Source organism: Cylas formicarius, unplaced genomic scaffold (genome assembly GCF_029955315.1).
Source record: "Cylas formicarius isolate icCylForm1 unplaced genomic scaffold, icCylForm1.1 PGA_scaffold_5__7_contigs__length_24384050, whole genome shotgun sequence".
NCBI lineage: Eukaryota > Metazoa > Arthropoda > Insecta > Coleoptera > Brentidae > Cylas > Cylas formicarius.
Window position 1 is genome coordinate 22,049,791 of NW_026844341.1, and position 27,407 is coordinate 22,077,197.

General features: G+C 36.0%; 2 protein-coding genes across 2 annotated transcripts in view; both read left to right on the forward strand.

Annotated features, from left to right (window-relative positions):
* The first annotated feature begins 6,190 nt into the window (after positions 1-6,190).
* Positions 6,191-27,407, forward strand: part of LOC132702586 (pyrokinin-1 receptor-like) — an 83,760-nt gene continuing 62,543 nt past the window's right edge. Inside the window, exon 1 of the mRNA XM_060671330.1 lies at positions 6,191-6,332. The gene's annotated coding sequence lies outside the window, so the exon portion shown is untranslated. The remainder of the gene's footprint in view (positions 6,333-27,407) is intronic.
* On the forward strand, positions 16,070-17,025 carry LOC132702628 (uncharacterized). The gene is made up of 2 exons (XM_060671395.1): positions 16,070-16,833; positions 16,902-17,025. The coding sequence occupies exons 1-2, from the start codon at positions 16,070-16,072 to the stop codon at positions 17,023-17,025; spliced, it is 888 nt and encodes a 295-aa protein (XP_060527378.1).

A 27,407-nucleotide genomic window follows, 5' to 3' on the forward strand; every position in this document is an offset into this window, starting at 1 on the left:
TTATGGCCAGAACGTTACAGTCAATGGTGATCGGTATAGAGCTATGATTACTAACTCTTTCATTCCTGAATTGAATAACCATGATGTGTCAGCGCAACATGTCACACAGCTCGTGCCACAATCGATTTATTAAAAGACACGTTTGGTGACCACCTAATTTCACGTTTTGGACCTGTGAATTGGCCTCCAAGATCTTGTGATTTAACACCGCTAGACTACTAAAAAATGTTCTTTTATACCTTCCCTTAAAATTCTTAAATGGATTTCTCCAGTCATCTTGGAGTTATAAAAAATGGGTCCGATAGTTTGATTATTTTAAAAAAAACACCAAACTTTGGAACATTTGTTTCTTTGAAATGTTTTATAAATGCGCTTGGAGGGATTGGCCTTTTATCATTTTTTATATACGACGGCTTTATTTAAAAATTTATATAAAGATATAATTCAATTTATATGGCAATTCGTACATAGGTCGTAACTCCATTTGCTCAAATTTGGGACGTCCCGAGATGCCCTTCGGCCAGAGTATAATGGCCGATTATTCCGTTTAATTCGTCACCCTCTTTTTATGACTTTTCTCTATGTTTTGGACACAAAAGAAATTGTATCGTAATGTCTGGTGTCGCGTGACCGAGGAAAAAGAAAACCCGCTCGCCGCTTTTTATGGAGAACAGTTCGTTCTTATATTCCTTTATTCCGCAGACACGCCATTCCACCGGGAAGGTAGAGAAACTCCGTAGCATTGTGTCTATTTTCGAGAAAATACAGCGAAATGTCTACGTACAAAATATTTTCGCGCTATGCCATATAAGGATTCCCGTATTGTTATGGACGAAAAAGAAACGTTTCAAATAAAACGAAAACCGTTCGAAAGTAAAAAAAAATCAGGTTTGGGAGAAGTGACGACGGCAACGATGAAAAATCGTAACGCTTACGAAGAAACGCGGTAAGAAAAAATAATTAAATTTCAGCACGAACGAGTGAAACAATCATTAATTATTGGCAAAGATCCGAAAATAAATCCTCTAATGCGCGCGCTCGTCCATCGATTATGATTAAACTGATATTGATAAATAAAATCCAGGTTAATCCGACCTTAACAGTCCCCGTTAGTAAAAAAAATAAATTGATTCTAATCAGATCCAAAAATTTTATTCAATTATACTAATAAAAACAATGTGGGTCTTAAATGAATCAAGTTAGTTATGGTCTGTTCATAGACATAAGAAAGTGACCAATTGCTTTTGAATGGGATCATCCACGGGTGGTCATTAACATACAATGCAACCAGATTATTACCTAAAGTTTCGGAATTTAAATTCAGATAAAATTGTGGTCCGTAATAGAAAATAATTTTATACCTACCTGTGTTTAATATTCTTTGGTTTGGTATACTACTTAGTTTAAGTTTATTAGTGATCATTCTTATTTGGTGTGTGGAATCGTGTGCGAATTATGCAAAATATGTGCGAGTCTAGTGTATCTCGAGAGATGCTCCCGCCCAAATGTAGAAAACACTATTCTATTGAGACTAAGGATGTTATAAACAACGTTTATTTGACTCTTATTGAACGTGGTGCTAGCAAGCAAGCATCGTTAGAAGAAACGGCCACATTGACGAAAATTCCAACATCGACTGTATAGACAATTGTAAATAATCCCAAGAAAAGAAGAGATGCTGACATTTTCTCGAGTGTAGATGAAAGTGATCAAGATATAATACCAGTTATACGAGGAACAAAGCGTGCCCACATTATATTAAATTAGGAGGCTCGAAACCGTTGTTAAATGTGACAGAACTACCTTATGGAAGTGTATTCAACACATGGGTTTTAGATTTTAAAAAAATGACAAAAGGCAAGTTTTAATGATATCTTTTAGATTTCGGAAATGGCGACTGGAACATCTAGAGAAAATTAGGATTTACAGAGAACAACAAAGGCCAATTATTTACTTGGATGGAACCTGGTTCGACACTTATGATACCCAGGAAAAAGGTTGGGTTGACTCAACTGATAAGTGTAAAACAAACGCGCCACCAAAAAGAGGTAAAAGAATAACTATTTTGCATGCTGGCTCTAAAGATGGTTGGATTCCAAATGGACTTTCTCCGTCTGCGAAAAATATTAAAGATTCTTCTCTGGATCACCATGAAGACACCACCGCTGATTTATTTGAAAGTTGGTTTAAAAACAAACTGGTTCCAAACATTCCTCCTAACAGCGTAATTGTAATGGATAATGCAAGTTATCACAGTAGACAGTTGACTGAAACCCCTTCCTCATGTGACACAAAAGCAACAATCCAAAACTACATGTATAATAACGACAGGTTCTACAAAGCTTTTTTTTTTTTTCCGTAGCGTCACAACCCTTCGTGGGTCTTAGCTGCATCTACGACTCGTCTCCATCTGTCCCTGTCCAACACAACCTCCTTCCAGTTCCGTACTCCCAAGATTTTTACATCCTCTTCGATATTGTCCCTCCATCTGAGCCTTGGTCTTCCTAAGGGTCTCTTTCCTGCTGGGTTTTCTTCCCATATCCTCTTTACAAGACGTTCATTCGGCGATCTCTGCACGTGTCCAGCCCACCTGAGCCTTTGTGCTTTTATTTCGTTTACTAAACTCGGTCTTTTGTACATGTCGTTAAGCTCCGCATTCGTTCTTATTCGATATTGACCCGTTCTCTCATCTATTGTTGGTCCAAAGATTTTCCGCAACATCCTTCGTTCAAAGCGTCTTAACACTAGTTCGTTCTGCTTTGTCATTGTCCATGTTTCCGAGCCATACATTACGATTGGCTTGATTACTGCCGAATATATCCGTAGTTTTGAGTTCCTAGATATCAGTCGGGACTTAAACAGGTTCTGCAAGGCGAAAAAACATTTATTGCCCTTTTGTATTCTTGCTTTTATTTCGCTGGTGATATCGTTATCCGAAGTTATAACTGCTCCTAGGTACTGAAATTGGTTTACGCATTCAAAATTGTGGGTGTCCATGGTTATGTTCTCTCCTATTCTGCCCCTTCCTGCTCTCCGTCCGGCCCACATATATTTGGTCTTGTCCTCGTTGATCATGAGTCCTACCTTCTTGGTCTCCTTCTCTATGTTCATGAACATTTCTTTTGTTTTAATCGTACTGCTTCCTACCGTATCAATGTCATCGGCATATGCCAAAATCATTTCTGGGCCCTTATTTGTAAATATTTCCAAGCCAATATTCGCTTCTTTGATGGCCATGTCCAGCACTATGTTGAAAAGCAATGGTGAAAGTCCATCGCCCTGTTTTAGGCCATTCTTAATGGAGAATGCCTCGGTGTTGTTCTTTCCTACCCTAACTTTGGCTTTAGAGTTTTCTATGCATATCTTGGTTAGCCTTATGATCTTTTTTGGTACCCCTATGCCTTCCAACGCTTGCCAGACACTTTCCCTGGTGATGCTATCATATGCTTGGCGGAAATCTACGAACAGTTTGTGAACCTCTCTGTTAAACTCCCAGCTTTTCTCTAGGAGCTGTCTTATGGTGAATATTTGATCTGTTGTTGATCTCTTGGGTCGAAACCCGCATTGGTAGTCCCCTAAGTTGTCTTCTGCGTATGGGGATATGCGTCCTCTTAGTACATTTGACAGAACCTTGTATGTTATATTTAGCAGGGTTATTCCTCTATAGTTTTTACAGGCCATCCGGTCTCCTTTCTTATGAATGGGGACGATGGTACCCTCATTCCACTCCTTTGGTAGGGCTTCTGTTTTCCATATGTTTTTCAACAGCTCTAGTATGGCAGTATCTAGCTTGAACCTACAAAAGGAATACGTCTGTGATAAATATGCAAAAACTACAGGTTTAAGGCTTCCATCTTACCACAGCATATTTAATCCCATTGAACATGTTTGGCAACAACTGAAATCTGCCATTCGGCATAACAATGTTTTTCCCCGTGTTAACTCCAATGTCCTCAAACTTATAGAAATCGAAGTTTTTAACATCCCTCCACAAAGTTGGGCAAATTCTGTTAAACATATAGAAACAGCAGAACAATCGAAGAACAAATAATAATTAGAACAGGCGATGATAGCGATAGTGATACTGGTACATTATGTGAATAATTTTAAATAATTTAAGTAGGTAATAAAAATAATTTGGAATTTTATGTTAGCATTTAGAGCATTTAAAGAAGCAAAAAAGCAGGAAACTTGCTTGGCTGGGGTCAAGAGATACCGAACAATCAAAAAGATTCTCTGCCAGTTTTATTGCAGACTCCCAATCGGTAAAACTGGCCAAAACTAACCGAAACCTTACTATAAAAAAATTGAAAACATGTACACAATACAGTACAATTAATAGATAGAGATTTTAATGTGAACCTGTGCTTCTTAAATGTTTCTTCAGCTTATTGTACATCGTCTTTGGTTCACCTTTCAGTACAATCTGTGTTTGTAGCTCTGGATATATCTAAATATCTAAATGGATCGAGGAACTACAAATACAAAAATATTTTTACAAGAACCATTTAGATATTTAGACATATCCAGAGCTACAAACACAGATTGTACTGAAAGGTGAACCAAAGACGCATGTTTACTTAGTACAGCTCGGAATTTAAGGACCCTTAACTTAATTCTCTCAAAATTTTATTTATTTTTAAAAATGGATGTTTTCTAGCTCAATGCTCAGTTTACACAGTCTCATATACTTAGCTTGTTAGCATTTATAATGTTTGTAACTTCCGATAAGCTGCAGACAAGAACTGAAGCAAACATGCAAAACTATGAGTATGAGAACAGTGCTACTCTAACGCTAACTTTTAGTTCACCACTACTATGATCGTTCAAATAAGTACATCGCTTCCCATTAAAGAACTTTTCAGAAGCTCGAAGCAACACATCCTGCATTTTTTATCAAAGGCCTGTTTCGAGTCTACAAGCACAGCAACAGCAAAGTTGTTTTTGTCGGTTAGCCCTGAGATCCAGAAGATCTCTGTTCCCAAGGAAACCATACTGAATGTTTAAGTCCTCTTGGTATTATTTTAGCAGTCTTGAGTCCCTCTGGGTAAGATAATAAGGGCGCCTTCCACAAAACTAAGGCTATGATGATGGATAGCGGAAAAATGGGACCACCAGGAAAAAACCCGACAGAAGAAGTACAAATGATGAAGAAGATGACATTCCGAGGTATAGCAGTCACCGCTGTACTTTTTCTGAGCTAGAATTTTAAATGATTTTTACAAAGTACGATGGCGGTGTTAGTAATACTATAAGTGAAACCAATTCAACAACTAAAAGCGTTACCTATTTGAGCAGCTACTCTGAAACAGATGAATTTAAGACTATCGAAAACAGACCTTTCGATCCAGTCATCCCGCGTAAACACAAATACAGATTTGATAAGACAATTAGCTTTAGCTTCCGATCCTCCAAGAGAAGTTATGTTAAGAAAACAAAGCGCTTTAGTTTCAGACATTATAGCTTACATTATAATTCGAGAATCTTCAGATTACCAAACTGATCATCATAAAATTCTGATGATTCCAGCTAAATTACAACTATTAAGATAAAGCCAATATAAATTAGAGATAGGTTTTGTTATTTTAACACGTTTTTGTTAATTTTTGTTTGGTTTTTGTTTGTCTATATTATTTAACTTTTGCTTGTTTAAATTTTAAATTTCTGTTGTAATAGAAATGACGCAATTGACACGTGCATATTTTATATTTAAGGTGTTTCATATATTGCTAGGACCTGCAAAAATTTCCCATGTCTAATTTTATATTTCATGCCAGATGTCCTTTACAATGTGGAACTGTGTAGAAATTTAAAAAAAGTTTCAAATTATTTTTTTAACTAATAGTAGAGTTATGTAGATTTGTGTTGTATGTAAAAAAAACGTCCGTCATACTTAACTGAAATTATTTTTTTTGACAAAACAATGATTTTTGTCAGTTTTTCCCTATTCCGTGGAGCACTGTGCTTCCCCGTACTCCTGCTTTCTGCTGATCGCGGTTTATTTCGCGACAGCGCTTCGTATAGGGGGTGTTGAGGCCAAATCTGGTATATTCTCGCGCGCCACGAGAATTTCTAGTGGGCGAGAGGCGCGCGATCGTCGTTTGTTTCGGCGCGAACCGCCGCACACTTGGACGTCGCAGGTCGTGCCGTCGACGCGCCGAGGCCTACTGGGATTTTTCCGCGACTTCGGGAAAAGTGCGCTCGTTATTTGAATCGTTCGGCGGGGAAGAGGTCCGTGACTGTTTCGTTTTCAATTTTTTTGGTTCTTTCGGTCGTTCCCGCCCACATGGGTTTCCGGCGGCTGTTTTTCGACGGGACTTGACTGGAATCAGGTAACGTAATTAATTAATTACTTAGTTTAACCTCGAGTGCCATTCGGTAGGAAAATTTCACACAGATTATTTTTTAAATTCGGGTTTTGACAATTTTTATTCTGTTACAGTTGACTTTGTAAACTACTTTGCCGCTATGTCAAAAATGATTGTTTTACAAAAAAAATTCGATAAAATTCATTTTGATTGGTTAAAATTTTCAACTAAATACAAAAAAAAAAACTTAATAGTAACTAGTTAACTGGCTTCAGAGAAATTCGTAAAGCTATTCTTAAAATTCTCTCTCACACTGGCACGCTACTTAAAAAGTTTACTTTATATTTCCCAAACTAACGGCAACAAATGGAACGAGATCTCAATACGTTACTGATTTTTTTTTTAAATTTTAAAATTCCTGATTTTCGAATTCAGTTTTCCGAATGGCAAGGTGTGTATGCAAAAATCGTTATTAAAATTCAATTCAATTTACACGACCTTAAAAGACGGGCGTGACACAGACGAGAGGGAGTCGAAATTAGAATAAAAAAATATATAATTCGATACGTGCGAGATATGCTAATGAGCCAAATACCAATCGATCAGCCGGATTATAAGCAGACTCCATAAATTAGAAAAATATGCAAAGTAATTTGAAAAATATGACCGGTTTTTGGTTCGTCATGCCGGTTGACTAAAGCATAGGTTGGAGTTAAAAAGTTAACTCAATAATTGTTACTTTAAACTGTGGTTATAGACTTCTTCATTAAATCTCTCAAAATCTTAAAAAAAAGGTTAAAAAGGTAAACCAAGTAGTTAATATAAATTTAATATCGGCTTTATACCGCTTAGGTAAAACCCCATTATCGTGTTAAAATATCGCCGCAAGATTTTCAGCTCGTGATTATTCAAATTTATTCCTAATAAACGAAACGGCCCGGATCTCGCGCCGGCCATTTTAAAGCGTTCATAATTAGCCCCATATGTCGGCACCGACTTTTTTTTAATTTTCGAGTTAATTTAATTTTTAGCCCGTCCGACTTCCGCCGTAATCAGTTTACGAGAGTTTCAATTTGGTAATACAAACATTAACGATGACTGTTCTATAAAATAACATTTTTCGCGGTTTAATCTCCGAAACAAATAATTTTTCTTTCGTGTTTCAGGCTAAATTAGATTAATCCATTTTGTCCCAATGCTTCACCTATCCTATGATTTTTTTTGTCATATCCAGGAAATATTTTAGCACATCCATTTAGAAATTTTATTATTATCCCTACTAAAAGACATAAAACCTAATTTATGTGTAAAGGAAAGATCTTATATATGACTTCAAAAGTTAACAAAAGCGGTACATAAATTTGTATCACATTTTCAAAATAGTAAAAAAAAATATTTTGGATTTGAATTATATTTTATATTATTTTGTAAGGGGTGTTTTTTTTCGATGTATACAACTTTAAGTTGCAATAAAACAACGATGGATTATTCGATTGACATGAATTTTATTTATCCGAAAGATAATCTTGTGGCATTACATTTTAAATATGATTTCTGACATATGACCGCCACGGCTGGCGCGGATGTAGTCCAATCTGGACGTCCAATTTTCGATGACTTTTTCCAACATTTGTGGCCGCATATCGGCAATAACACGGCGAATGTTGTCTTCCAAATGGTCAAGTGGTTGACTTTACATAGCCCCACAGAAAGTAGTCTAGCGGTGTTAAATCACAAGATCTTGGAGGCCAATTCACAGGTCCAAAACGTGAAATTAGGAGGTCACCAAACGTGTCGTTAAATAAATCGATTGTGGCACGAGCTGTATGACATGTTGCGCCGTCAGGAATGAAAGAGTTAGTAATCATAGCTCTATACCGATCACCATTGACTGTAACGTTCTGGCCATCATCGTTTTTGAATAAGTACGGACCAATGATTCCAATAGCCCATAAAGCGCACCAAACAGTCAGTTTTTCTGAATGTAACGGTGTCTCGACATACACCTGAGGATTAGCTTCGCTCCAAATGCGGCAGTTTTGTTTGTTGACGTAGCCATTCAACCAGACGTGCGCTTCATCGCTAAACAAAATTCGCTTATGAAAATCGGGAACAACGGTAATCTCGTTTTGGGCCCATTCGACGAATCTACGCCTTACTTGATGAATTCATGATGAATTGCCAAACCAAACTGAGAATAAATCACTTGACAGCTGTTAAATCGGTCGCCATCTTGAACAGTAACGCCAACTTAAAGTTCTATACATAAAAAAAACACCCATTACTTTGACGATGTTACTATTTATTGTTTTTGGGTAAAGCTGTGCGTTTCGAAAAAAATGATTTTACGATTATTTGATGCAAAATGGTTTGTGAAAAATTTGTATGAAATGAAGAAGCTTTAAAAGATACCTGTCTATATAAGGGGGATAATAGTGGAGGATTTATGTACCGCAAAATATACAAAAGGTAATGGAATCACACAGATTCGTGGTTCGACTAGAATCCTGCAGACGTTTCGCCCAGATCTCACTCGGCATCTTCCGTTAGTGTTCGAAGTGTTTGTCGTCCCCAAGATCTTGCGTTTTCTGTCTCTTTCCTTCTTCCTTGAGAGTTCCAATCAGCTGTTGCCAGCTGTAGATCTAGTTGTTGACCTCCAACGCACATAGCAACTCATTAAAATACATTTTAATTCGCTTTGGACACCTGTTTAAGGCCTTTGGTTACCGTAAATCCTGCTGTTAAACCATAACTTGTTTAAAACTTGTTCCTTGATATAAGGATTTTTACCTGCTTTATTATTTCTGAGTTTATATTGCTTTGTTGTAAAGTCTGCCACACAGTTTTACCAGGGGTACGCTGTCATATGCGTTTTTGAGATCAACAATTAAGACATGAACTTCTTGATTAAATGCTCTCTTCTTTTCTATGAGTTGTGTTAGTGAGAAAAGACGATCAATTGTGGATTTTAATGCTTTTCAGCCTGCATATTCCCTTTCTATTCTATTTTTTAGTATTTTTCTATATATTCTACTAAGGGAACTTGTAACCGCTATGCCCCTATAATTGTCTCAGTTGTTTTTGTCTCCTTTTTTGTGGATAGGGGACAAGTATGTACTGCCGATGTGTTAAGGAATCTTTGGAATAAATGTCTCGATGCATGATTCGGTTTTTTACTCCCGGTCCGGGGGCTTTGCCATTTTTTAGTGTTTTACATGCTTGCTTGACCTCTGTCACTTTTATTTTTATTGTGGATCCTTGTATACTTGAATCTACTTTTAAATTGTGGCCTATCTTCAGTCGGTATCACTTCAAAGTACTGGTTCCACTCTTCGGGTGACATTTCGCTGTTCTCATGTTTCTAAGAAGTCTCCAACTTTCCATACTTTTCCTTCCTACTATGTATGTATTAAGTCTTGCGCATCTCCTTTCAAATTAATTTTCGCATATCTTTCTTCGTACTTTCGCTTGTGATTGTTTATATATCAATTTGTCTTGTCAGATTAGACAACAGATCCATAATTTACGTTGAAACATGGTTCGTTACACACGATACCAAAGGATGGGTTGATTAAACTCAAAACTATCAAACGAAAGTCAAAAGAAGTCAGAAGACGGATTCGTCCCAAACCGCTTGCTGTTGCATGCAAAGTATATTAAGGATTTTTGCTTGGATTATCATGAGGATGCAAGTGAAAGAGTCTTTTAAAAAATATTCCCAATAACAGTGTTATTGTCATAGATAACGCAAGCAACCACAGCCATCTGCTACGCAAAGCACCAACCTCATCAAGTTCAAGTTGAAAAATTCCAGGAATATTGGTTAGAAAATGATATTTATTGAGAATTTAGTTACCAAAAAGCGCAACATTTGAAAGTTCTAATTTCATATGCAATTAAAAAAGAGGCTGTGCATACTGCTTTACGTCTTCCTCCACATCATTGCATGTTTAACTCCGTAGAGCATTTGTGGAAGTAAGTAAAATCAAAGATCAGAGCCGAAAATGTTACTCCACCAAATGTTTTAGCTGTTATACTTGAATCATTCCATGGTTCCGTGAGGTTAATCTTCAAACTTATTATTGAGAGTTTCCCAGTTAAATGTTTGATGTTTCGTCACAAAAAATAACATTAAAATGTTTTAAAATAAATGAAATAGAAAATGTGTATGTCTTACAATAGCTCGACGGGAACATATTATAATAGTGTGACCCTGCATAGCCTAAAGAGCCTAAGAGGTTTTCTCTTATCAATGTGTTCCTTATGTAAATGTTTATATGAAAGGAACCGTCATTATTTTGTGTTGCTAAAGTATTTCTTTGCAAGACTGTCTCGGAGAAAGTTTAAAAATTAGCTTAAATATTCTTTTCTGCTGTACATCCACCCTTTCAGCATCACTAGCTTGCCCCCACTTCACAATGTTGTGAAAAATGTTTTATTTAATTTGCTACAAATACTATTTATGTCTTGATCCCACCTCAATGATGCATCAATGTAGGAGCCAAGAAATCTTGTGCCCTGACTTTTTTCTAAAAATGTTAAAGAGAAAATAAGGGATAAGTCATGTAGAGGTCTAATGCACTGGCCAGTAAATCCAACCGCAACTGTTTTCCCCAAATTTGTGATTAGATAATTTGGCCTGCAAACTTTATTAAATTGTTCAGCAGCAACAGAGATATTATTTATCAGCTCCTGCGCGTCATTCCCGGAGACCAACATGGACGTGTTGTCCGCGTACATGAAAACTCGACAGTTACTGTTAAAGATTCCAGGTAAATCTTTCACGTATAGGAAAAAAAGTAATGGCCCCAAAATGCCTCCTTGAGATGTGCCGAAGTTAACATCGTAATCGAACAATCATAATTGTCCTAATTAGTTTGTTTTCCAGATACAGGGTGTAAAATTTTTTAGAAATATCGCTTTTTCATTCATTACTCAAAAACCTTTAAGCTGATTTTGACAAAACTTGACAAAAAGATTTATTTTTGATTGCTTGATCTAAAAAAACGATTGATTACACCTGTGACAGTCAGTACAGTATATCATTAGATCAACCCCATGGGACGCCACTGAAATGGGTAATTTAGTTTTAGCTGCACAAAATAAAGACCGAAGCCAGCTTAAATTTCGAGTTTCAATGTCTGCAACTTCTCAATTCGGCTTATAAGTAAACTTTAAACGCGACTCGCATCGATTCGTACGCGCAACACCCTGTAGATGACTTGTGCACTGAAAATTAATGATCTATAATCCGTGCGAGGCAAATCATGTAAATGATTAGTTCCAAATGGATTTATAGAGAAAACAGATTAATTAAATAGTACGTCCATAAAGGATTTAATAACGGGATTTGGTTAATGAAATGGGACAGCATTAGCGTAATAGTAACGAGTTTGATTTCGCGACATCAAGATGACCTTTTCGAACGGATTTGCATACATTTCGCGTATTACCACACATAGGATGTGATGAATTTAAACCGCTCCAAACAGATCACATTGTTTTTGAGGAATCGTCTCTTAATTATTATTAATTTTACATTCCGCAGAATGATTATTGACTTGTCATTAAGTTGCGAGGATCACTTAAACTCCGGCTGACATTTTAAGTGATATTAAAAATAAGAGAAAAAAATGGTTAACATATTTATTTTATAGTAAAAATCAATCTAAAAAAAATAAAAAATTCAGTTAATTAAACTGAAGATATCTTCTAAAGTAAATCACAGGATAATTATTAATTTTAGTATATACGAATAAATTTATATAAAAATTAATTGTTCACTATTTAATCTAAGAAGCAAGACATCTTCCAATAGTTTTCTTTTGAATTCGTCCTTTGACAATTGAAAACATATTTCAGTGGTGAAAATGCTCGTTCAACACTCACTGGTGTCGTAGGTAAACCAATAATTTGTTTTGCATCGTTATACAATTAATTCGATGACGTTTCTTTTGCTTTCCAATATTTTCATCTTCAGATTTTGAAGAAATATTTTCTATTTGTTTTAAAAATTGCGCTATTTCTTCTTCTTCTGTTGAAGTTGATTCTAGAGATGACTCTTTAACGATGTTGTAGTTTTTGGCTATGTCAATTTGTAGTAGATAAAACTACTTTGAATCGTGGATTGCCATCTTGTCGCACAATCTATAATAGGTTAAGTTTCATTGTTTTAATTATAGTTAAAACATTTATTGTTGTTAATCTTTTAGTCACCTTTCGAGCTCTACCTATTATCGCTGCAATACAGTCTCCTTTTAACTTTAACACGTCATCTGCTGCAAAGTATGTGCAGTGCACCTTACTTCCATTTTCTTGTTCTTCATTTTCTCCAATTTCATTTTATTTTTCTGCATTTCTTTGTTCTTTGTCTTCTTGTTCGTCACTAATGATATCGCTTTGCTGCACTTTCTGCTTATCTAGCAAACTCACCGCTTTGAGCATATTTGCTGTTGTTATACTGAGTACTTGCCTCAAATCATCTCGATATTCTTTTAATACAGCCAATATATTTTTGAAATGGAAGCATGTCTTTCCTTCAATTCCCGCGTCGCCAACGTTCTTACAACTACAAATTGAACGTCGATTCCTAATATACTTCTATCGAGTCTACTTGCTCCACCCACTTTGAAAGATCTCCTTTAATTGCGATTTTATTGTCGGATCTAAAATGTTTAATATGCGGAATGGACGGCCGTTAACTGTTACCAGTCCTATACACGCTCCCTCCAACACATCAGGAGTAATGTTAACTGAAATATTGGGTTTTTGTTCATCTAAGGCAGGTTTGTATATTTAGCCGCCTTTTTTTAGTTGTTGCCGATGAATTTGACGACGGCGGTCGTGACGAACCTGCAGAAATGTTGTCAAAAATTTCTTTATGACCAGATTGTACATGTCGCTGCAAGTTTAAATTAATTTTAAATTTTTTAAATTTAAATTATGTTGAAAGAGGTCGTCAGTGGTAAAGGCATACCAACCTTTACCTGGTGGCATTATTAGCATTAAAAACAGAAAGAAGTTTAAACAAAAGGTGACGAATGGTTTCACACTTTTAATTTTGTCCATTCTCCTGCCCTCTATTATCTAATTTTTTTGTTATTTTGTTGTGTATGGAGACAAGGATATAATTTCCTTTTGGGACGTCCACTATATGCGTCATAATAAATACATTGGTCGAATGTGGTGACTCCCACGATTTGTGACAGATCTTTTCTGCAGGAATATAATCTAAGCGATCGGATTAATTTATTATACGCGGAGATAGTCTTTCTGAAACCGTTTCCGATAAATATGCGGTCATAATGCTGATGTTACGCCGAATATGGTGCGGTGAGGCCATTCAAATCAAAGAGTTATCGTAGGTAAGCATACTCGAAGTCTTACAATAATTTTCTCTACGAATATGGCATAAGGAACCCGTTCAAGTACGTTACAATAAAATTACACACCGGGTATCGCGAATTTACGGCAAAAGATGATAGATAAATTAATTATTTGTTAAATTTCAGTCCACGAAGACACTGTCTAGAACTTCAAAGAACACAACATATTAATTTAAAAAAATGGCTGAAAGCGGGGGGTCCTTTATTCGCGAAATAAAATTCGTTCTTATTTTAAGCAAGGGGATGTTATTATGATAAAACAATATAACTCATTTTTTACCATATACCACAAAACATTCTTCTAATGAGCATCACAAAACAATTCATTTCGTTAACTTACTTGTAGAAATTCGCTTTAAATATGATTTTACAAAGTTTCAGGACGAATAAGGAAATATGATATGATTTGAGACCTTTACATTAGGGGGCGATAAATTCGAAATGCGGTTAGAAATTTTAGAGTTACCATAACTTTATCTATTGCGGTTCGTCTACCACATTTTCTCTATCTGGGTTTTCACCCAACTCAGTATTTAATCAAAACGTTCTTTTGACATTTCCATTTAAAACTCTATATTAATCAATTTGGGTAAAAAAAAACTTAGCAGGGCCAGGGCAACATTTTCTAGAACACTCGAGGGCTCGATTCGATCAAACCAAACGACAAGAACATGAAATATAACCTGAATACTAATATTTTGAGAAGAGTTCGTCCCGATCGTTTAGCAAAATCATGCGGACGCGACGACACGAGATAATTATAAACCCCAGACCACAATTAGCGTTAAAAGCAGTTTTGTGTTCGTGCGTTCTCCTTATCTCTTTTTTTTTTGGTAGCCCGAGTGCAATTATTTTGGAACCTAAACTGACCAACTACAAACGCATCCCTGGGTATTAGTCAGTGTTCTTCTTAAACTTAAAAATCAACAAAAATAAGCATACAAAATATAAAGGGTTGAGTGTATTAAAAGTTCTGGAAAACTAAACGGATTTTTTTTTTCAAATTCGATGTATACCGTAAGAATAAACGTCAAATATATTTATTTAGGACTTCAATAAGTGCCAAGAAAGGTCATATTACCTACTGCCATGTTGATACTTGGCTTCTATAATTAACTTATACAAAAGTAGAGGTTACCTACCGAAAAAATATAAAATATTCGCTAATTCTAGAAGAATTCAAAATTTTTGCCCATATTTGATCATTTATTATCATCATTTATAAAGTTGTGACTCAAATGCCCTTTACCATACTCGTTACATAAGATATTATTACTGTGCAGTGTGCCCTCTAGCGGCCACACAGTTGCGATAGCGAATTTTCGCCTGAACCGGCGAAATTAGCGGGCGAAAAACAACTTTTTCGGTCCGTCCCGTAGAAAAAACAAATTTAAATGTTTACGATATTAATTTCGGAGTTAATATGCGACGATTAACCGCATAATGACAGACGACGGTCCGTTCGGTTCGCTTTCAATTTCGCAACGCACAAAACACCGTAATCGACATTTTCCGTTAATTGCCACGAATAATAATAAAAAAAAAAACAAACTAATTGACTCTTTCGACGTTAAAGGGTACGTGGCAATTTGCTGAAACGGTCCGGTTGGCGCAAATTCACGCATTTTTTACGTGACTATATTTGGGTACCCCCGGGTTTAACGCGAGTAAATCGCAGAGTATTGCGAACCAGGAAAATTGTATTTTAAACACAAAATGAGACGCGTCCTTGTGCAGTTATTAATTACTAAACGCCGCGCTGGTGGTGTCAAAATGCCTTTAAGGACGAAGTTATTTCGCGATTATGTAAAGAACGAATAAATACATACCTATATACGTAATGTATGCGACATAAATCAACCACCAGATAAGGCTGTCCTCAGTGAATGCCATGCGTGTAACCGACCAATTGCAATGGTACACTAAACTTGCGTGCATAGAAATCGGCCCAAATTTATTTCTGGTTTTTAGGTTAAGCATAATTAAACTAAATTAACTTTTTTTTATTACTAAAAACAAATAGGGTTGCGCTAATAGCATCTCTTATTGGATTAGGCATACTCTTCCTCTACTGCAACAATAAGCTTTGGCATCGACGTTGGGGTACGTAGTCTAGCCCGAATTCACCGTTTTAGCTCATCCCGTAAGTGACCGATCGGATTGAGGTCAGGACTGCATGCTGGCCACTCCATAACTCGAAAACCGACTTCTCTAATGTAATCTTGCACGATCGTTGCGGTGAAAAAATGAAGTCTTCATCAATTTATTCATGTCAAAATATATAATTTCGTGAAAATCTGAACTTTTAGTTCTTATTTGGGTACCCGAAGATCCGTCGTTGACCATCTGTTTTGCGTCATCCAGCTTATCGAGAAAATGTCAGCCTTCAATAAGGAGATACATCTCCTGTTCGTGGATCTGAAGAAGGCATACGATAGCATACCGCTAACAAAACTTTGGGAGGCATTAGACAAGACAAACCTAAGCGTCAACATAATAAGATCAGTAAAGAACTATATAGAAACTGTGACATTAAAGTCAAGGTCGGCCAAAAAATATCCAATGGATTTACACCCAACAAGGGACTCGAACAAGATATATCTTGAACAAGCGTTAAGGATATGGAAGCAAAAATGCAGAAATATGGGCATTCCCCTCAACAATGCAAACATATACACCCTAAGCTTCGCAGATGACCAAGTCATAATGGCGCAAGACTACGATGATGTAGAATACATGATGCGAAAACTGATCGAAGAATACAAGAAATGGGGGTTGGAAGTGAACTTACCAAAGACAAAGTATATGTGTATCGGTGGAGCACAACGCGACCTCCTCTTAGAGGATGGTCAGGCTATCAAAAGCTGCGAAACCTACAAAGACCTGGGAATGTACATATCCAGCAGTGGGACGTTAGACTACGTCTTCAAAGAACGAAATAATCAATGCAGAAATGAAATTACTATGTTGAACACCTTCTTGTTGGACCAAAAAATCACGAGACGGAACAAACACCTAATATACAATACGATCATTAAAAGCATAGTCACATACAGCAGTGAAGTCTGGCCACTAAAAGAAAGAACCATGAGAACGCTGGAGGCAACAGAGATGGACTTTTGGAGAAGAGCGGCAGGAAGGTCAAGAACTGAAAGAGTCCCAAACGAACCAATTCGCACAACCATGAAGGTGGGCCACACGATTTCAGTTTTGAGTTAAAGTGGTACGGTCACGTCCAAAGAATGGAAAAAATGACAAATACTCACCTGGACACCTACAGGACGAAGGAAGAGGGGAAGACCGAGAAAGAGCTGGAGAGAGGGCATCGATAGTGAAATACAATGGAGACGACTGGACGAGAGGACCCGTGGAGGGACAGAGATCGATGAAGATTGGGAATCGGACGACGTCGGAGGACGTTTTAAAAACCATTACATTTAATATATATATATATATATATATATATATATATATATATATATATATATATATATATATATATATATATATATATATATATATATATATATATATATATATATATATATATTCTCACGTATTGATTCACGGATGGAAAAAGACACTACATTCCGGGATATCATCCGTTCGCTCGTTGAACTCCGACTAGAATCCTGCAGACGTTTCGCCAAAATCTCACCAGTGTTCGAAGTGTTTTCGGAGCGCGAGCATTGAAGATGCCAGAGATTTTGGCGAAACGTCTGCAGGATTCCAGTCGGATGCAGGATTCTAGTCGGAGTTCAACGAGCGAACGGTTGATATCCCGGAATATAGTGTCATCATATATATATATATATATATATATATATATATATATATATATATATATATATATATATATATATATATATATATATATATATATATATATATATATATATATATATATATATATATATATATATATATATATATATATAATTTAGTTTTCGATAAAGAGAGCAGTCCTAGGACATTGGGGTAAACCGCAGAGTGGTTTTCCGATACAGAAATTATTGAATTCCAAGCAGATATACTTATACCGGTTTTTAAAAGTTTTGGTTGATATTGTTAAATCGAAGAGACTTAAATTATTTATTGTATGCGCAATGCCATAAGAAAATGATCTTTTAAACATTTCTTTTCTATGTAGCGGTATTCTCAATATATATATTTTTTTAATTCAAGTCAAGTGATTTTGTTGAAAAGATATTCAGGATATTTATACTTAATTAATTTAAACTAGAATGTAGCACGGTGTAACCTAAACCTATGGCACATATTAAGCCAACTCGAAACGGATAAATATGATCCCGTCAGCGAACTCCACAAACAAGTCGTAAATATGAATTTTGTATTTTCTGGATACGATATCTTCAATTGGTTTAGTTGGAAGTAATCTCACTCTAGTCGAAAGAGATTATCATACGTTATTCGCTATTTTTTGGTATTTTAGTGACGAATTAAGAGGTTAGCGCCAAAATTTCCCGGCCTGACATAGATGCAGCTCCAGTATCACGATAATACTTTGTCTTCTTTTAAATATATATCTTAGTAGGCTGCGTAAATTATTTTATATATTGTGTTTGTGTCCAGTGGGGTGACACAGGCAGATTAGGCAACAATTTATGTGTAAATCTTTGTCTATTCGCATTTGAACGGAATTGGAAATGTAACAAGAACTAACCAAACATAAAGCGCAAAAAGGTTTTATAAATTTAACCACAACTAACCTAAAACCAACCGCAGCATCAATCAAATTGCAAATAGTGGTGAACGCCAATAGTTTTTCTAGGGTCTCCAAATATAATCCCCCGTGTCTGACGAAAATGAATCATATTTATCGGTATGTTGGTAAACTCCGCAAGCCGATACTTAAACTTTTTGCCACACAATGTTGCTAAAGTCGACAAATTAACATGATAAAAACGGAACATAATAATCGTAATAACAATTAACGGTAATGAGCGGAGTGGAAAACCATTACAAATAATTTCTTAATTAACTATTAAAGACCGGAATGGAAATTATCCCGATTGTACGAAAAGAAAAAAGAGTGGCGATATTTTTAATATTTTTTCGGGCTCGCCTCGATTGGGTATGCAAATTCTCGGACAAAAAACGCAAACAGAGCCAAGGTGGGTTCGCGCGTACGCCGAAGATTGATCGAATCGCAACGATTTAGATCTTAAAATGGCAACCCGATACATTACGATCCTTTTGCGTACTCCGACTCGGCGTATAAATACCAGAAAAAGTCGGTGGCGATTAAAAAAAAGCCCCGTAATGGACCCGGTCCGGTGCTTTGCTGCGATGTTATTTTTACTTACTGCAATCGGTAATAAAGCAAACGGGTGATTGGGTACTGCCTACATGGTGTGCAGTGGCATTCCGGCGTTCCTAAAACGTCCTCTTAACAACAAAGCGTGCGTCTCAGCGCGTAACTTGAGGAATACGTCGTAATTAAAACCTTAATTGAAAACAGGAATCTGGAAAAAAAGGCTCGAGTCGACTGAAGCGATCGACCATGTTTCTTCGGCGCAATTACGATTCGATTTTTGTTACAGTATAAAGCCAATATTCTTTGGACGGAAAAAATCTCTTTTTTTTAGGTTTTATTACTTTATATCAAATATTTTTGGAAATGCCGAAATCGTCGGTTCCCTTTGTCCCTTTTTTTTGTTCCAGCTACTTTAATATTCTATACAATATTTTGAAGCATAACAAAACAAAATGTACAATAAAAAACTACTTTAAATTAAATAATTCAACTGTAACTAACGATACATGCGGCTCGTAAATATGAACATTTGTACTGGTAATTTCAATTTAAAATTATATTTTTTCAAATATCTCGCGCCCCCTGTGTTATAGACGAAACCTTAAACTCTCTCTCGACACAGTTTACGATGCTGTTAAACTTTTTCATTTTTTTCAATGGAGTAAATGGTTTTCAAAAAACTACTTGTTTTCTGAACCCATGCAGTACTTGGTAAAAGTAAATGACGTCATCGCGTCTAGATTGAGGGCGAGAAATGATGATTTTCATTTGGATTTTTTCAAATACGAGGGGGTACGCAAAGAAAACCGGAATCATTTTTTATAAATTATATATTGTTTTGATAATCACAGAACGACCTTATCCCCTTCAAAATACTCTCCATTACAACTAATACATTTGTCCCAGCGGTGCTTCCACTGTTCGAAACATTTTTTATATTCATCTTTTCTTGACCTCTTCAATGTTGTCAAATCGCTGTTCTTTCATGTCCCTTTTCATAAGTGGAAATAAGAAGTCACACGGAGCGAGATCCGGCGAGTAAGATGCACGTGGCAGAGGAACCATGCTATTTTTAGCCAAAAATTGCTTAACAGAAATGGCTGTGTGTGCAGGTGCATTATCGTGGTGAAAGAACCGGTCCCCTGTCCGCCACAAATCGGGTCTTTTTTGTCGAATACTGTTGCGCAATCTTCTTAAAACTTCCAGATAAAAAGCTTGATTAACGGTCTCACCTGGTGGAACGAACTCTGCATGAACTACGCCGTTGATGTCGAAAAAGCAAATCGGCATCGTTTTGATGTTTGATCTGACCTGACGACATTTTTTTGGACGGGGAGACAGTGACGTCTTCCATTGGCTGGACTGTTGCTTCGTTTCTGGATCGTAACCATAACACAAAATTCGATTTCAGCGATTTTCGAAAATAACAAGTGATATGACCAAAGTTCCGAAGTCTGCTGTAAGAAAAATTGTTGCAAATGGGATAGTAAATAGGAAAGTGAGAGAAGATGGTACTTCGCAAGCTTTTAAAGAGCAATACGCAGACCTAATTAGGCGTATAATCTACGACGCTTATAAACTGAATAGTGTTTTAACCCTAGAGGAACTGCATAAAAAGTACTGACACACTTAAATAATAGCTTTGCCAAAAATACTCTAATAGAATCACAGAGATTTTCGCGAAAATATGATAATCTTTTGAAAACTGAACGATCTCAGGCATATGACATTAAGCTAAAGCTTTCTGATAATAAAACCAAATGCATGTGGTCAATATGCAATGAGATTTTGGGTAGAAACAGTTTAGGGGCTGGCGTTGGTATGAGTGAGGATCCTAATCAAATGTCAAATTATTTTAATGAATATCTGTTGAACGTTGTACCTGAATTATTGGAAAACCTAGAAAAAAGGCCGTTTTCCAATAAAATACCCGTAAATTCACAGTCCATGTTTTTAACACCGGTAACACCAGATGAAATCTGTCATTTTGCCGAACAAATTAAAAATAAACATAGTAGTGGAATAGACGAGATTCCAACCAGTATAATAAACATTTCTGTTCCGTATGTAACTATAAAAAGGGAGATCCGGAAATAATTACCAATTATAGACCAATTAGCCTTTTGCCCGGGTTTTCTAAAATATTTGAGATGGCTATTTGCAAATGACTCTTAGAGTTTTTTAATAAATCAATCAGCTTGGTTATGTAGCTAATAAATCAACAGAAACCCCTATATTTCAGTTTATAAAAACAATTTTAAAACACTTGGAGGGCGAAAGAATAACTTTAGGTACGTGCTTAGATCTTTCTAGAGCATACGACTGTATAGACAGGGACTTATGGCTCAAAAAACTGGATTTATACGGTGTAAGAGGTAATGTTCTAAAATTTTTTGAATCATACTTAATAGGAAGGAAACAACAAGTAAGAATAACCCAAAATGGCACTAGTTATTTTTCGGATATTAAGGAAAATAGTCTGGGCATAGCACAAGGTAGTATTCTTGGTCCAATTTTATTTATCATTTTTGCGAATGACTTGTATTTCGTAACACAGTCAGAAGAAGAGTGCATAATATGCTATGCGGATGATACCAACCTGCTTGTAGGTGGAAATAATCTCACTGGGGTTAGTGATAAAGCGATATTTTGGCAAGGGGTTTCTAGGAAATAAATTGATAGTAAACAAGGAGAAAACGAATTTAATTATGTTTAGAACTAAATTATGTCTAGTTGAAATGCCATTAAGAATACGGATAGGTAAAGAAAATATTAGCAGTGTAAATAGCAATAATTCTTAGGTTTACAAATTGACGAATTTCTTGATTGGTCTGAACATATTGATTATCTGCTAAATAAATTACATTCAATTTGTTATGGAATTCGAGTCGTTGCAAATTATATGAATAAGGAAACTTTAAAAGTTATGTACTTTGCAAACTTTCAGTCGCGCATGAGGTATGGAAGTAATTTTTTTTTTGGGGGGGGGGGGTAGTGGTCAACTACAGAAAATTTTCGTGGTTCAAAAGAGGACTCTTTACACTGTCAAAAAAATACAATTTAGTAGAGGGGTGTTCAAGACTGAAGGTATTTTTACTGTATATGCTTTATATATTTACGAAGCATTGATATTCTTTTTTAAAAATCGAAAGGACTTCGAACTACAGATATTTCATAGATATAATACCTGAACCCTAAATGTAAATTACCCTATTCACCGTTTAACCTTAACTGAAAGGAGTCCTTATTACATGTGCCTGAGATTGTATAATAAATTACCAAATGAGATAAAAACAAATCTTTAAGTACACAATAAAAAAGTTATTGATAGAGTTAGAACCTTACTCCATAGAAGAGCTTTTCTGTAAAATTTAAATAATTGTAAATACGATGTAATTGAAATTTGTAACAATATCTGGTGCTTTTTCCTATTTTGACGCCGATTTCCTTTGTGTTTGGTATATTATTTTTAGGTAATGTATTTATGACACAATGTGAAATAAAATTGATTATTATTATTATTATTTATTTTTAAGGAGTCTTTTACATTATCGACTATTTATGCGCGATACTTAAATATAACTGCGACTATAATAACCGAAACGATCGTTTTCATATCAATATCTAAGAAATTCCCTTTTTATAAGGTTTTCTAAACTGTCGATTGTTTATCGCCACTGTGGCTACTACTACAAAAAAAAACCGATCAAAACTATTGGCCATCTGATAATTTCTAGCATAATTTTCGAAACTAACTGAAAACATTAGGTTTTTACGAGTTTTTTAAAAAATTATCGACTATTTATCGACACTACCGATAATTGCAACTATAATTACCGGAAGTCTCGTTTTCGCGTCAAGACCAAAGAAAGATTTTAATTATCGGCTATTTATCGACACACAATTTTTGAATATATCTAAAAAAAAATTTTTTGATTTTTTTTATACTACCGACTATCAATCTACACCATCGATAATTCTTTTTTTTTTTAATTTATATTGAAGAAATTTGTTGTTTAAACTACTGATTATTTATCGACTTCGTTTAATGAATGATTTTTTACCATTACGTTGCCGCGAATTCTAGGCCCTCGTAGTTCCTGTTGATGTTAACTACGTATACTTATGTCAGGCACACTTCAAGTCTGCGGCGTATAATAATGGCCCTCGATGCACAGTGGCGTCGTCCAAAATTCTACGTATTCGCCGGTACAAATCGAATTTCAAATGGCGTAGTTAATCGACAAAAGGCCCGCGTGGGCAGTCGATTCCCACACAATTAGCCGATAGACTCGTATATGCGCGAACGTTCAGTACACACCCTCAAAGGGAGACGAAACTTGTTCAATTATTAAATCCAATCGTGTCTATGCGAGGGCGTTTCGTAGTGCCTTTTGCTCAAGCATTCGAACGTTTCACCTACTTAAAAGGCTTAAACGATTTCAAATTTGGCCATTCAGTTTCGCAAATCGGTAAACTATCGCTACCGTTCTCTGCTTTCCGCAGCGTTGCCTCGTAACGGGGGGCGCCGGGGAGACAAGGGGTCGGAACTATCAGTTTTCATTCGACGCCTAAAAACAAGGGCCTAAGAGGACTATACCGGAACCTTACTAGGGGAAAATTTTTCCTCCTTTCTTGTTTAGTTGTTTCGCATGAAGACGTAACATTCTACCGAATACGATGACATAAATCCTCAAACGCATAAATAGCAAATTTGTTCAAAACCGGCTCGAAAATTCGCGTTTCACTCGTTTTTTGTGCCTTTTTGTTATGTTGAAGGGTTAGTGTGGTGAATCAACTCAGCAAAAAAAAAATATTTATAAGTGATGGAAGCGTTGAAGAAATGAAACAAATGGTTTCGAAAAATCGTCGAATTGCTATTAGAGAAGACTGATTTTTTTCCGAAGTTTTGGGCGTGCAGCAGCAAAATCTGTCCCGAAACTGCTTGATTTTGAAGAAAAGGACCTTCCAGGGAGCACGCTTAAGAGCTGTTAAACGACGTCAATGATGATGCTGATATATGCTCAAAAAGGCCAAACTGGCGACAAATTATAGTTATGACGTCGAAACCAAAGCCCAGTCTCTCAATGGAAGAACCCAGAATCGCCAAGACTGAAAAAACCACTTCATGTTCGATCAAATGTCAAGGTTTTGCTTACTGTTTTCTTTGATTATCGTGGCGTAGCACATCAAGAGTTCCTACCACAAGATCGTCCAGTCCAGTTTGAAAACGTCCGGAAATGTGGGAAAATAATTTATGGATTTCGCACCACAATCATGCCTCAGCCACCATATTCATCCCTGCGTCTTTTTCCTGTTCCCAAAACTCAAAAAACACATGAAAGGAGCCAGGTTTGAAACTATTGAGAAGATAAAGAAAAAATTGCTGGCAGAACTCAAGGCTATACCAGAAAGTGCCTACCAGAAGTGCTTCGAGAATTGGAAAAAACGTGGACCCAAGCGTATTATATCTGGGGAGGATTACTTTATTACTTAAAAAGTTAAAAGTCGCCTTACTTTTCGAACACACCTCGTATAACTCCAACATCGACGGTAAATCATATTTTTTATTCAAAGCTAAATTCAAGCATGATCGCCTTATCAAATAATATTAGTATATAATTGATACAATATATGGTGTGTACGATAATATACGCAGTGTGTTGTATATTGTATTATTACATTATGGCAATGACAAAGATCTATACGGTCCGAATTTTCATCTCCTACGATTATAAATAAAACCCGATTTCTAGATAATTTCCTAAAGTAATTTCTTAGACCGAGGAATCCGAATTCGATATAATTTTTGGAAAATATCGATACGTTTATCGACAAAACTCGTTCTGTATCTTATTTGAAATTTTGAAAATTTTGAACTATCTAACAGACTCTGAAGTACCTTCGAATTGAAAGTCCCTTAAACCGGCACCTACCGATCGCTCGGCATCTCGGCAATTGACGGAAAAATCGACGTCCATCTTCTAATTCCTCCAATTAACGCGACGCCTTCAGTTAAAAGGTGTTTCTTTTTCATCCGCGTTCAGTGGTTTACAGTCTTTTGGACAACGCTAAGAAAAGGGAATATTTCCTTATGAATTATTCAATAACGCGAAAGATGTATAAGGCGAAATCAATTTAAACAGGTTTTTTTGTTTGCTTTAGATTAAGATCTCCTTTCCGACGGATCGATATTGATCCGATCTGGGTAGTAACAATTCAATTCGGTACAAACATTTATTTTTATTGCCTTGTACGGTAACCGATCTATCGCGGGCACTGGACACACACGGTCTTTGTTTTGCTCTTCCTGTCTGCATCACCGGCCTAATTTAAACGAAACGCGGGAGTAGGCGAGGCCAATAACATGCAACGAACACTACGTCAGCAAAAAGAGGCTTTGTTTGGTACACTTCGTCAAATAGTTAAGTAACAGCAAAAAAACATTTTTAAGATTTAAACTCTGTCTTTTCTTTATTATTTAAATAAATTGAAATGAGGCTAAGAATTATTATTGCTCCGTTTTTGGTAGAATCCTGGGATAAAGTTTAAGGACAGGCCTAAAGCGAATATAAAAAAATCAGAAGCTGGTTTAGTTATAAGCATTTCACAGTTAATTTTGAAAAAACCAGGAGCAAGTTTTTAAGAATTTTTCAATAAAACATCTAAAAAACTTAGTAATCTAAAAGTAGGTCCTTATATTTCAAAAAAACGAGCTGCTCCTTCACCTCAAGAACGTCTTACATTTGAATAAAACTTGATTAGGTATGTAGAGACAGCAAACAGAGAGACCCAACGACTTCCATTTGCAAAATTTTTTCTTTTTATCGAATACCGGTAGTACCACCCAAGTTCTGGCCAGTTTGGTTTCCTTTGTACTGAAGTGGCTTTTACTTGATGAAAATCCATTTAAAATAGTTAAATAAGAACAAACGTTGTTCAGATTTTCACATAAATATATTTAAATGATAGCTGTTTCGGCAACACCGTTCCTTTATCAAATGTGAATATCAAACGGTACCGATGTTTATAAATACAAAACAGGTAGCTATACATTTAAATTTAGAAAAACACAATTTTGACGACAATTTCGATATTTTACACAATGTTTCAAAAAGTAGAAAATTAAATTTACTAGAAGCTATGGAGATTAATAATAAATGGATCCCCCTTGTTAAATCTCAATGTAATACGTCACATTAAGTAATTACTACCTGTTTTGTATTTATAAACATCGGTACCTTTTGATATTCACATTTGATAAAGGCACGGTGTTGCCGAAACAGCTGTCATTTAAATATATTTATGTGAAAATATGTTCTTATTTAACTGGTTTCATTTGGTCATCTACTAACCTGTCACTGAAACGGGGTCCTGGTAGGATACTTGCAAAAAGGAAATAACCAAAAAAAACTGCTCATTAAATAAGTTTTGTATTTTAATTTAAACTGCGTTGGGTTTAGCTTCTTTAATTTATTAGGAACTTTATTAAAGTTCGTATATATTAAAATGTCCTTAAACTTTTTTGTTTTGTAATGCGGAGGCAAAATAATTCCACGAAACCGCAAAGCTAAATTGTGTTTGAGAAGTAATTTTTTTGATTAAACATGGGAGTATATTTGTTAATGAGAATTTAGTGACAGACCAAATGCAGATTTCGCCTTTTTCTATCGAAAACCAACTTGCATCTTTTAAGTTGAAAAATATAGGATCATATTTTGTGAGATTATGTATGGTTATATGATATAAAATACCGGGTTAGCAAAAAGTCCTGCCAAAGCTCTTCTTCTTCTTCCTCTTTTAGAAGGCGTATCGCCTGTTTAGTTCCGGTTTCCTCCTCGTCTAAGCAACTCTTGCGAGGTTGACTGCCAACTATCTCGCCAACGTTTAGGTGGTCGTCCATGCCATGGGGTACGTTGTTGCGAATTATTATGGCCATTCTGTCGGAGCCCATCCTACTGACATGCTGGTTCCATTCTCTTCTTCTCTGCCTTATCCATCTGACAACGTCATTTGTTTGGCACTTTTCTCTTATGTCTACATTTCTCTGTCTGTCCCTCAATGTGTATCCAGTTATCATTCTTGAGGTCTTCGTTTCAGTAGTTCGTAGGATTCTCTTTGTTACTGATGTTTCAGCTCTGGTTTTGGCACCATATGTCATCGCTGGTCGTCCGCAAGTTTTGCATATTCTTGACTTACATTCTGCACTCAAATGTTTGTTTTTCCATATGGGATATTTAAGATGTTCTGATATTGCGGCAGCTTTATTGACTTTTTTCCTTACTTCTTCTTCCAGGAATCCAGAGCTTGTAATTTTGCATCCCAGGTATTCGACTGACATTATCTGATCAATAGTTTTGTTTTTTATTACCAATTTGCACCGTAGAGGCAATGGTCATGCATTTGGTCTTATTTGTGGAAATTTGCATGTTAAGT